The sequence below is a fragment of the Rhopalosiphum maidis genome, chromosome 3, assembly GCF_003676215.2.
Source record: "Rhopalosiphum maidis isolate BTI-1 chromosome 3, ASM367621v3, whole genome shotgun sequence".
In the NCBI taxonomy this organism is placed as follows: domain Eukaryota; kingdom Metazoa; phylum Arthropoda; class Insecta; order Hemiptera; family Aphididae; genus Rhopalosiphum; species Rhopalosiphum maidis.
In genome coordinates this window covers 7,199,837-7,212,359 of record NC_040879.1, presented here as the reverse complement: position 1 = coordinate 7,212,359, position 12,523 = coordinate 7,199,837, and the positions used below count along the sequence as shown (strand labels likewise).

The 12,523-nt window shown below is 29.2% G+C and overlaps 1 protein-coding gene across 1 annotated transcript in view; it reads left to right on the top strand.

Moving 5' to 3' along the window:
• LOC113555629 (laminin subunit alpha-1) overlaps window positions 1-12,289 on the top strand; it is a 51,373-nt gene extending 39,084 nt beyond the window's left edge. Inside the window, exons 13-50 of the mRNA XM_026960092.1 lie at window positions 54-241; window positions 1,125-1,234; window positions 1,299-1,476; window positions 1,566-1,672; window positions 1,745-1,925; window positions 2,001-2,140; window positions 2,207-2,434; window positions 2,505-2,756; window positions 2,859-3,035; window positions 3,096-3,268; window positions 3,355-3,489; window positions 3,552-3,810; window positions 3,868-4,064; window positions 4,121-4,314; window positions 4,398-4,651; window positions 4,756-4,867; window positions 5,179-5,323; window positions 5,447-5,594; window positions 5,659-5,823; window positions 5,887-6,041; window positions 6,116-6,254; window positions 6,979-7,210; window positions 7,278-7,451; window positions 7,520-7,686; window positions 7,746-7,913; window positions 7,973-8,421; window positions 8,478-8,646; window positions 8,712-8,877; window positions 8,973-9,214; window positions 9,279-9,422; window positions 9,514-9,573; window positions 9,639-9,982; window positions 10,062-10,362; window positions 10,429-10,560; window positions 10,642-10,791; window positions 10,860-11,016; window positions 11,332-11,694; window positions 11,863-12,289. Coding sequence (XP_026815893.1) covers window positions 54-241; window positions 1,125-1,234; window positions 1,299-1,476; window positions 1,566-1,672; window positions 1,745-1,925; window positions 2,001-2,140; window positions 2,207-2,434; window positions 2,505-2,756; window positions 2,859-3,035; window positions 3,096-3,268; window positions 3,355-3,489; window positions 3,552-3,810; window positions 3,868-4,064; window positions 4,121-4,314; window positions 4,398-4,651; window positions 4,756-4,867; window positions 5,179-5,323; window positions 5,447-5,594; window positions 5,659-5,823; window positions 5,887-6,041; window positions 6,116-6,254; window positions 6,979-7,210; window positions 7,278-7,451; window positions 7,520-7,686; window positions 7,746-7,913; window positions 7,973-8,421; window positions 8,478-8,646; window positions 8,712-8,877; window positions 8,973-9,214; window positions 9,279-9,422; window positions 9,514-9,573; window positions 9,639-9,982; window positions 10,062-10,362; window positions 10,429-10,560; window positions 10,642-10,791; window positions 10,860-11,016; window positions 11,332-11,694; window positions 11,863-12,011 — 7,204 coding nt within the window. The 3' untranslated portion in view covers window positions 12,012-12,289. The remainder of the gene's footprint in view (window positions 1-53; window positions 242-1,124; window positions 1,235-1,298; window positions 1,477-1,565; window positions 1,673-1,744; window positions 1,926-2,000; window positions 2,141-2,206; window positions 2,435-2,504; window positions 2,757-2,858; window positions 3,036-3,095; window positions 3,269-3,354; window positions 3,490-3,551; window positions 3,811-3,867; window positions 4,065-4,120; window positions 4,315-4,397; window positions 4,652-4,755; window positions 4,868-5,178; window positions 5,324-5,446; window positions 5,595-5,658; window positions 5,824-5,886; window positions 6,042-6,115; window positions 6,255-6,978; window positions 7,211-7,277; window positions 7,452-7,519; window positions 7,687-7,745; window positions 7,914-7,972; window positions 8,422-8,477; window positions 8,647-8,711; window positions 8,878-8,972; window positions 9,215-9,278; window positions 9,423-9,513; window positions 9,574-9,638; window positions 9,983-10,061; window positions 10,363-10,428; window positions 10,561-10,641; window positions 10,792-10,859; window positions 11,017-11,331; window positions 11,695-11,862) is intronic.
• Window positions 12,290-12,523: the final 234 nt, after the last annotated feature.

Below are 12,523 nucleotides of genomic sequence, written 5' to 3'. Positions count from 1 at the left end.
AAACATTCTATAGTTCAGAAAATGTTTACATTTTTTTATTTTTTCATTTATAGATGTGCTCCAACATACTTCGGAAATCCATTAGTAATTGGTTCTACTTGTAAACCTTGTGATTGTAATGAAGCCCCCTGTGATAACCTCACTGGGCAATGCATTAATTGTCTTGGAAACACCATTGGATGGAATTGTAAAGAATGTAAACCTGGTCATTTTGGAAATCCCATTATTTCTGACTGTAGACGTAAGAAATACACACAAAATATAGTCATTATTAATAATAGTTTAAAAAAAATGAAAGCTTAACTTTTATATTTTTTTATGATTTAAGTTTCTGTTTTAATAGGTTACTACTAGTATTATTAATTAATAAATTAATACATTTTTTGATTAATCACGCTGTATACAATAATTGCATTAATTTAGTTGACACATTAGTCATACAATAGTATCGATACATTAGTATTACCCGGACCACTACTGCTAGTGTGCAATAAGAAGGAATGTAAGGGGATAAGATGTTATTTAATAAAATGATCAATTTTATTTTTACTTTTAAAAGTTGTATAGTACAACTCAGATAGGTAGTAATTAAAATAATGGTTCATAAACTTGTCTATTCATTTAATTAAATTAAACATTTTCTCAATGATTTTATAATTCTTATATTGATTACTTTATTTTTAATTAGTTAGATATTTTACATAAGTGCAGATATCTCAATAACGGATATTAAAATAAAAAATAGGATAAATAATAAATAAAAAGAACAGATCATGTTTGTATCTTTTGTTTGATGATAAGTCAATTCACTAAAATATTAAAACTGAAAAATGCAAATTGTAATAGCTGATCGCTAATTTTCTAAATTGTACGTTTTCAACACCAAATAATACATGTAATTGTGGCGTCCTCTTAAATAAATTGTTTGTTAGTTATTAAATTATAAATAATTGTATTAACAAAACTTAAATAATTTAACTTTTGATTGTTTTCATGAACTTTTTTCCCAATTGGTATACACTGGTAATAACTGTATATGTGTTATTATGTAATTATGTTTATTATATGATTTATATGCGTATATAATACTATAAAACTTAAATTATTTTATATTTTATTTACAGCATGCGATTGTAATGCTATCGGATCTGTTATCACGGATTCGTGTAATGTAGACACTGGCCAATGTCAATGTAAAGAAAATTTCACCGGTAGAACATGTGATCGTTGTATGGTATGTAATTGATTGGTTTTTTCATAAGTAGAAAATTAAAATTTATTATCCTAATTGTTTACAGGATGGTTTGGGTAATATTACGGCAGAATGCGTGGAATGCAACTGTAATCACATTGGTTCTATATCTGATTTATGTGATCCTAGATCGGGATTATGTCCATGTAAAAAAGGAGTTTCTGGGGTAAATTGTGATTCATGTAGCGAAGGTTTTCATTTTTTGTCAAATCAAGGTTGCACTGGTTAGTGGATTTATTGTGTGCATTTAAGTTCATAGTATAATATTATGTAATATATTGGTATTTTATCGATTGTTTTGTTTTGTATATAGAATGTCAATGTAACAAAACAGGAAGCAACAATAATATATGTGATCCTATTACTGGTCAATGTGATTGTCGATCAAACGTTATTGGAAACCAATGTGATGTTTGCAACGTAAGAACTGAATATTTTATGAAAAACTTAATTTTTAAATTTAGTTGTGTCTGATTATGATTTTTATGACAGGATGGTTTTTGGAATATTTCTGAAACAGGATGCCAAAAATGTAGTTGTGATAAAATAGGTGCTATAAACGGTTTATGTGATTCAGAAAGTGGACAGTGTACTTGTAAGCTTGGCATAGGAGGTAAAAACTGTGATCAATGTCTACCAAATTATTATGGATTTTCAATATTAGGTTGCTTAGGTAATTAGATTAAGACATAAATATAATAATGTTTTGACCTCTACTCAATAAAAACATCATATTAAATTATTTCAGAATGTGAAATTTGTGAAAAACCTGGACATATATGTGATATGGATACTGGCAGATGTGTGTGTCCTCAACTAACTGAAGGACCAAATTGTAGTTTGTGTACAGCCAATGCTTTTAGATGGGAACTCAATAAAGGATGTCAAGTTGGTTTTTCATAGTTTATCTAACAATACAATAAACAAGAATATAAATTAAACTATTCATTTTAGGAATGTCACTGTGATTCATTTGGGGCTTTCAATGGGTTATGCAATAATGAAACCGGGTCTTGTGTTTGTCGAACTGGTTATGACGGTCCTAAATGTGATAAATGTTCTTTTGGCTACTATGGGTATCCAAGATGTCGACCATGTGCCTGTAACTATGCTGGAAGCGAACCAAGCAAATGCAATGAAACTTTGTGTGGTTGTGATGAATTTGGGCAGTGTGAATGCAAGGTATAATAATAGCCTTTATACATATGATTTATAAAAGATAATAAAAACACATTTGTTATTATTTGTCTAGATTAATGTTTTTGGTAAACGATGCGATCAATGCAAAGATGGAACTTTTGGACTTCACCATATCAATTCAGACGGATGTATACCTTGTTTTTGTTTTGGGAGAAGCAACTCGTGCACAGCAGCAGGTTTAACATGGAATCAAATAAGATTATCTCAAACGCGAACTTTGTCCATAAACTATGATACAAATAATAATACTCTCTACAGAGAGAGTGATTATCCAGTTAACACTCAAGAAATATGTTACATTAATGTAAGACATAAGTTATAGTTTTTATACCTTTTTATATTATAATTGTTAATATTGAATTAGTTGATAACTATAAAAATATAAACATATTATTTATTTCTATAGTTAGCAAATCCAGATAGTACAGGATTAAAACCCAACAAAGATGAACGAAATCAACTTAACGTAACTAATAATCTTAGGGTCATACCTGGTACTATTAGTAATGTTGAAATTGGAGTAAAATATTTGTTTGACACACCTGTTTATTGGCAACTTCCTAAACGTTTTTGTGGAGATAAGGTTGGTATTATTCATAAGTATTGATAAGAATTTGAAATATTTACCAATGTTCTTAATTAGGTACTTTCGTATGGTGGTTACATACGATTCACCATAGATGCCGAAGGCGGAAACACTCTGTTTCCTCAATCTATTCTTACTTCATACCCACTGATTCAGATTCAAGGTAATGACCACATAATTTTAGAACACTTTCCTGTAACCATCAATATGGGAACAAGTCATCAAGTAAGGTAAGTTAAAATAAATTGTAAATATTTTATTACGTATAGCAAATTAAACTACAAAATATCTATAAATAAAAATCATGTTAATATAGGTTACACGAATCTTTATGGCAAGTCAAAAACAATCCTAGCGCCAATGTTAGCCGTGAAATACTTATGATTGCACTACAAAATATAAAATATATATTTATCAGAGCTACTGATTCAGTTGATTTCACTACAGCAACGTTAGTCTATAAAATTAGTTTTATTATTATTAGTTTTCTATATTAATGATTTACTGTTACAGTTTAAAAGATGTTACCTTAGATACTGCTACATTGTCTCAAAAAAAAACTAATCACTTAACTGCTTCTCAAATTGTTGAAGTATGTGATTGTCCGCCAGAATATAATTCTTCATCTTGTCAAGACCCAAGCTTGGGATATTTTCGTTACTACAACACTTCAGTAAGTTCCACAATAATAATACAAACTGTTGGTGAAGCTCGGCAATGTGAATGTAATGGAAGATCATCTGTATGTAATGTTGACACTGGAAATTGCAAAGTAAGTGACTTATTCGTTTTTTTTTTTATCGCAAAAAATTAAAAATAAATTTTACAGAATTGCACGCATAACACTGGTGGTGCCCATTGCGAAGTTTGTGCGGAAGGGTATTATGGAGACCCATTTACAGATGGGTGTGAACCATGTCCCTGTCCGTCAGTTACAAAAAATTACGCCCAATCTTGTGAAATCGATTTTGACGGAAAACTAATATGTCGTTGTAAACAAGGTTATAAAGGGAGCATGTGTGACCAGTAAGAATTAATTTTTTTCTAGCCTATTATAAGTATTCTAATACGATTTATTAAAGGTGTGAATATGGATGGTTTGGATATCCACGGGAAGAAGGAGGAAAATGTGAACCATGTCAATGTAACAAATTTGGCATAGTAAGTGATGAATGTCATGAAGAGACAGGCCAATGTAACTGCATGCCAAATATAACAGGTAGAGATTGTTCGATTTGTCAAGATAAACATGTTTTGACTAGTAAAGGATGCACACGTGAGTTGATACTATATTTCAATAAATATTTGAAACACCATGAATAATCTTATTTATTTTCCAAATGGTTATAATTTATTTAGCATGTGAAGATAAATGCATTGACACGTTATTAGATCATGTTTTTAAACAAATTAAAATGTTGAATGAAACAACTCTTCATCTTTCTGAAGGAATGATATCTCCACCATGGTCGCAGTTATCTTCTGTAAAAGGAAACATATCATTTTTAAATAACATAATAAACACATCAAGTCTAGAAAATCTTAAATTAATTAATGTTTCTGATGAAGTTGACCAAAATCTTAAAAAGAAATTTAAGTACGCTTTTGTTAAGGTACCTCACAAGTTAATTATGAAATAAAAAAATTATCGACATTTGTTTTTAATTTTAAGTAGATAATGCATAGTCACATATCCATTATAAACATTGTTTTTCAGGCCAAAAAATTATTAAAGTCATCTCAAACCAATGAAAATGAAATACAACCTCTTCACGATTTAGCTGAAAGCAAATTATCTAATAGTGTTGCTTTAGAAAGAGAAGTAGATGGTATGTGAAGTTATTTTATAATCACGTAATATTATGAAATAATTGTTTTTTCTTAAATTTAATTTAATTTTTTTTATGCATACATGTTATGATTTTAAATTTTTTATTATGTTTATATTGTTATCACTTATCTTTTATGGACTTACAAATTTTAATTTAATAATTATACAATTATACAAATATTTTATATACATTTAAATTTAGTCTTTAGAAAAAATAAAAAATTTAGTGCATTTATCTACATTTTTTTTCTCCCTATTTACCATCTTAAATTTAAACTACTAAATTTAAATCATTTGATTATTTTTCAGAATTAGTTAACAGTTTGCAAAGTTATAGTTTTGAAGATAGATCTCATGTAAATATAATAAGTACTATGAGAGAAGCAAAAAATTATCTAAGCAAAATAAATAGTATTGATTTTGGGCCTTCGATCGATCCAAAGATGATACTCAAGTATTTTAAAATATATTTTAAGCATCTATAAAACTTTTAATTGACTTTTATTTTTGTTTTTAACATTTATAAAATATATTTATATATTATTATATAACTTACTTTATTTGACTATTTTATTAGAACTTGCTCAGACGCAATTCAGAATTTACAGTTAAATACAGGAAGTCAAGCTCAAACCATAAATCTTCGTCATAAATTTGAAACTTTATTAAATCAAGTGAAGGACTTTGATAGTATATTATTGAATCTTTCGGATACTTCAGAAATAGTAATTATAATCTCTTTATAATATATTTTATTTTATTTTGACGTAATTTCTTAATTATAAATAGACAGTGCAATTGAAACAAAAGAATTTTCAATCACTTAATGAACTTAATAAGATGATAGAAGATATAAATCACCTTGATTTAATCTTCAGCACAATACATGGAGATACAGAAGAATTACTGAAAGAAGCTAGAGAAAACTATTTCTCATCTTTAAATAAACTTGAGGTACTTATCTACAAAAAAGTGAAATATTTTTATCATACTGTACTTAAATTTAATTTATTTTAGGAATTGTTATTAATCAAACCAAAATTAGAAAACATCAAGAGAAATATTAATAAAGAAAAAGACTTTAATCCTAGATTTGATGACGATCAGTTTTTAGTTAATTCTGCTGAAATACATGCTAATTTTCTTTTACAAACTGCTCAAAAATACGCAGAGTAAGGTTTATTTATAGATAAATAAAAAATATATTAAATGAAATACTTATTAATATACAATTTTATTTCATTAGGCTATTTAAACCAATTAGACATGATGCAAATATTGCTCTTAAAGCCAGCAATGCATACTTAAATATCGTCGATTCTCTTCAATTAGCTCGAAATGCAGCTATTAATGCTAGTATATTAGCTGATACATCATTTAAAACAGTAAGTATTAAATAATTCTGAGTAATTATTATTATATTTAAAATAAATATCTTTATACTCGCACCTTTTCAAAACTCCTACATAATATTTGTAATATGTATAAATAAGTATACAGATTATGTAAAATATAATTACTAAAAATTTAATATATTCAAACATTTTAATTTAAAGTAATTCGTGTAATTAATATTACTTAAGTACCTTTATTATTAATTATGCTGTGTAAAAAATAATATTAGATGATTTTTCACAAATACATATGCATTCTATCATTTTAATACCATTATGATTTTTTCGTTTTACCGTTAAGTAATATGTTTGTATCTCATTTAATTATATTTCTTTTTAATTTACTCGCATTTATTATATTTTGAATACTTTTATAATTAGAATGTAAATTGTAAATTAATAAATATTTATATTTACGACTAATTTTCTTACAATACAATTAACATGCGATATTACATCTGACACAGAACACAAACCACTAAAATATTTATTAATAATTATTAATCATTTTACCTATTTGCATTTCTAAAAACATCAATAATATATATACCTTTATATATATATATAAATATATTTATAGATTATATAGATAATTTTAATTATATATATAATAATACTTAAGATTGTAATTGAGTAAAACGTATAATTTTTAAATTTAAAAAAAATGTATTATTTAGTAATGTGGTCATCAAATTCTTAATTTTTATGTTTTTAGGCATACCCAGGAGTTTATCAAGAATCGTTAATTGATAAAGCAAAAACAGCAGAAGAGTTATCCAAACTGACTTATAAAAGTACATCAGATATCAAGAATATCGTTGATTCAATTCAGTCAGATTTTGATATACAAGTTGATGAAATCGAAACCGTTAAAAATAACATGAAACAAATCGTTAAAAATGATAATTTAAATTCAAAACAAATATCAGAACTTGAACAATCCGAAGGTATCTCAATAAAATATTCTCAGTTTCTTTTATTTTAACTTGTTTGGCTAAACTTTTTTTTTCTTAGGAATGAACATGGAACTAAACAATAGAGAAGATGTTGATCCGTTAGTAATAGCTTCAAGTAACGTTGAGACTAAAATCAAAAATATTCAAGATAATATTGACAACAAATTACGTCCTATTTTGGTTCAATTAAACGAAGAAGGAGAACCAAGTTTAACGATCGCACAAGATAAGAGTATGATATCAAAAAATAATGTTTTAAATTAAACCATTGAAATAATTGAATACTTTTATATTTCTTAGTTGATGAAACTGAAGAACATGGAAAAAAAGCGATTGACATGCTAAGTAGAATTGTAAAAACATCCGATGATTTTAGTAAGAAAGTAGCTGCTTGGAACCATTCCATGAACGCCAAACTTGATGCTCTGAGGAATAAAATTACAAAAGCTCATCAAATTGCTGATGGTGTAAGTTGATACAAATATGAATTTAATTATATTTTAAATAATTAATATTATTCTTTTAGATTCGAATATCGATATCAGGTCAAGAAAATGGTACTGATAATGCGTGTATTCGTACATATCAACCAAAGTTCTTGGAGCCTAGTACAAGAAATACAATTGTATTATCGTATGCTATAAGTTCAAATGAAAGAGATGCTTTGTTATTTTATCTCGCAAGTAAAACCACGGTACGTTCATTTAGCTAGTTCATCTATTTCCATGTAAAATAGTGTTTGTTTTATGACAGGGTGATTTCGTGGCAATCGAAATGGTGAACCGTAAGATACGTTTCGTTTGGGATGTAGGTGGTGGGATTGGTGAGATAACACATCCAATGCATATACAGACTGCTAGTGATCTAAACAATGACCAACACTGGTATAGAATCGAAGCAGAAAGAATACATAACGTTGGTAAATTGCTGATCAGACCACAAGTAGTGCCAAATGGATCATCCCTAGCCATGGGTTCTCCACACACAAACATGTCCACTCCAGGAATGGGACGATTGGATATAAATTCTGATGATCAGATATGGATAGGAGGGATAGACAAGGCACCTCTACCACCATACTTACACTCTAGACAACATGGATTAATAGGGTGTTTACACCAAGTTTGGCTTGATGGTCGACCAGTTGGGCTATGGAATTTCAAATCACAACCGTCAGGGACTTGCTCCGCCTGTATTGAAGGGTACATTTAATTAAATATAAATTGACGATATTTATTAACTAAAACTAATATTACAGTGCAGAAGATTTGGTCGATGATGGTTCCTATAGATTTTCCGGGGATGGCTACGCTGTATTACACTACGATACTACAACTACGTACAATAAATATTTATTCAGCGTTTCTTTGAGTTTCAAAACCTTTGATGAAAGATCTTTACTGTTTCTTGTCGAAGGTTCTCAGCCGGTTAGCAGAATAGTTGTGTCTACTTTAATGCATATTTATATAATAACGGTTTTTTTGTGATGTAGGATCAATTTATAGAAATACGAATACACGATGGTAAAGTTGTATTCCGAGTTAGTTACTCTGGATATTCTCTTCTTGAAATATCTTCAACGAGCCGATACAACACGGGAAGTTGGACTAAATTAGAAGCTACTCGATACTTTGATAGAAAAAAGAAGATAGAAAAGGGTAAATAGAATAATATAAATAAGATCTACAAAACAAAACTAGTTATATTATAAAATTTAAAAAACTAACGTGGTTATTAATTTATTATATTTAAGGTGTTTTAAAAGTGGACGGAGAATCAAAAGAAGGTGTGCCATCTCCTCCGCCAAACCAAAATGATATACCAGATTTATCAGAATCAGAATATATGGTTGGTGGCGTTTCTCCTGGCTTCAAATCTATAAGTGGTTTACCTAAATCGTTTTTGGGATGTATGTCGGACATCCAAATTGCTCAGCAAGGATACAATCCTATGAGAGGAATATCATGGGGCGTTCAGCCAACTTGTTCAGATAAAGTATGATTTCGGTTAACCTTAATTAAAATCACTGTTTTAACATATAGTTACATTTATACTACAGCCATTGACTGTTGTGGGATTCTATGGAAACGGTTATTTGGAGCTTGTATCACATACACTTAAAAAGAAAGCATCATTTGGATTCATGTTTGCCACTTTACAACAAGATGTGTTATTAATGTTATCTACAACTGAGTCATTAATCGTAAGTAATTATTGTTTCTATAAATATTTATGATTTCTTTATGAATATTTTTTTAAACTTATTATTTTAAACATTACATTTCGTATTTCAGTCTGGAGTAACTAATACAAGTGACAATCCTGAAGAAATAAATAATAATATCGACCAAGAGGTAATTTTAGGCATTGTTTCTTTAAGATGATATGATACTAAAATAAGGCTGTCATCTTGTTTCAGAACAAGCAAAATTATTACTCGGTCAGTTTAAGACGAGGGCAAGTTGATATTCGAATAAATGCTGGGCGTGGAGAAGTTAGACTTGCTAGTGAAGGATTTGAATTTGGCGATGGTAAATATCATTCCATTATGGTGACCAAAAACGGAAAGAAGTTAGAATTGCGCATTGACGACGTTTTGCATTCATCCTCGTCATTACCTGAAGGATCAAACATCGTAAAGGCACCTGGTACAGCTGGAGGATTATTTTTGGGAGGATTGCCAATAGAAATAAATACCACCGGAAAAGCAGTGTCTAGTGTTCCATTGATTGGAACTATCAAAGATGCTATTTTCAATGACCAGTAAGAAAAAATACACAGATAACCAAGTTTAAATTGTATAACTAAGTATTGTAATTGCCTGTTTTGTTTCTTATTATAGACTTTTATTTTTTGATTCGCCCATCGAATTTGAACATGCTGCTATTGGGCAAGTCGGGCCAGTGCCACAAAAAGACAATAATATTATCAGCGAGATCGCCTCAATGACATCGGCTGAAAAATCTGTAGGGTGCATGAAAGAAGGAAGCTTTTCACTCGAACCCGGTGCAGTGAAATTTGGAGACAATCTCCATAGCTATGTTCATGTTACTTTTGGTAAACGCCACAACATGCAGAAAAACTTTAAAATGGACTTCAGATTTAGGAGCTTCTATCCAAATGGACTGATATTCATGTTGATTGTAAAACAATAACTATTTTATATTATAGTTTATATGTTTTAGTGTACCTTATTGTTTGATTAATAGGGAACACGCGGGAAGCAAACAAATTATTTGTTGATGCACTTGTATAATGGACGTGTACAGTTAGTCTTGAAGACACGAAAAAGAGTTGAAATATCCACCCAAGCCGTATTTAACGATGGAATATGGCATAAGGTAAGAAACTGAAAATATTTTATCTTACTACATGAACTCCGTCTAAATATTTTTTTTTTTTGTATTGTGTGTGTATAATAGATTCAATTGGTAAAAGATAATAAGACGTTAAATTTCGTGATTGATTCAATTCCACAGGAGAAATTAAATTTGACTAAAAAATTAAGTATAGGCAATACTATGTACGTAGGTGGTATTCCAGAAAAAGACATTCAGCTACCAGAATCATTGGTATGAAAATCAATTCTTAAAAAAATTATACACACGACTTCAATGTTCTTATAAATTTGTTTTTATAGAACGTCCAAGCGTTTAAAGGGTGCATGCAAGGCTTTTCAATTAATCACCAAGAAGAAGAACTGGTTAGTGAAAAAGCAATACGTCACAAAGTTGGGCAATGTTTTCCACAAGTTGAAAAAGGTTCATTTTTCCCTGGTGATGCGTTTGCCATCTACAGTAAGTTATTATAAATACAAATATATATAATATTATAGAATACTCGTATATTGATTTTAAAAACACCGCTAAAAATTAAAATACCTAGTTGTATAATTACACTATATTATGCCTAAGACATCTATTGTACATGTTTATGTAAAAATGAGTCTGGCCCATAAAATAAATAAATCGATATATTATACTCTAAGTATTGTATAGTTAATAATAACTATGATTTAAGAAAACAATAAAACTTATCCACATATAATATTAGATGTAAAACATATATAAATTTGAGTTTCAATTGTCAAACTTTATTAAAAACAATTACAGAAAACAAATTTTATGTTGGCGCATTGTTGGAGTTGTCGTTAGAGCTAAGGACGACGCAGTCTACTGCAGTACTTTTGTCCGTGTCCGAGCCGGAAGGCTATCCAGCACTGTCATTGGAACTGAATCAAGGTAAAGTAATTATATCTGGCGATATGGGTGACCGCAGACCATTCCGCGTCGAACAGAGTTTCCAGTCAGAGTACGCAATTTGTGACAACAAGTGGCATCAGATTCAAGCATTCTACATTGAGGACAAACTTACACTAAAAGTTGATCAATTTGAGCAAAAGTATTGGCTTCTTGACAACGGGCACATAACTGGAGCGCGAACGCATAGTCCTCTTTACATCGGTGGATTACCAGGTAAATAATTGTTTCATTTTTCCTGTCTAATGACTAATGATATAGCGTTATCTCAATTTAAACAATGTCCTTAAATAATTCATTTAAACATAAATTCATTGTTTAATTTATAATTTATAAATATTGTTAACTGTCTGAGTATACACTACGTATTGACCTGCTTTACAGATGCTGCATCAAGTGGTACCTTAGGAACCAGAGAAAACTTCAAAGGCTGCATACGAAACCTCGTTATTGGTGGCGAACGTACCGACTGGACAGACATGGCGGGTCTGCACAACATACTGTTGGGTTCTTGTCCACTGATTGTCCACTAACATTATACATACCTAATATTACCTATTTACCTATTTTATTTGGTTTTTCGTTATTAACGTATGTGGTCCATGAATGTACCTAAATGCGATATTTAAAGAATGTTTATAATTACGAGGAAAAACTATGTATCCTATTTTGTACATTGTATATATTATAATTTTCCGAGACTGCGTTCCTCCGTACTTTTTTTTTTTTTGGCACGGCGGATTTGACTTACAATTATTTTTTCTATTGTAAATACTCATACCTACCATATTTCAAATCAAAAGTAAAATTAATTTTTATGAGTATAGTTTATAGGTGTAACCTATATACATTTAGATATATTTATTTATATATACATTTTTATTTTCATATGTATTTCATTATCAATTAATTCCTTTGATTTCTAATGTTAAATATATTTTTTTTTTTTTTTATCATTTCCGCGATCTATATGATACATTTAGAAAATCTGTTTATATTTTAATGGAAAATATTTTTATACTTAATATTAAAAAATATAAGAAAA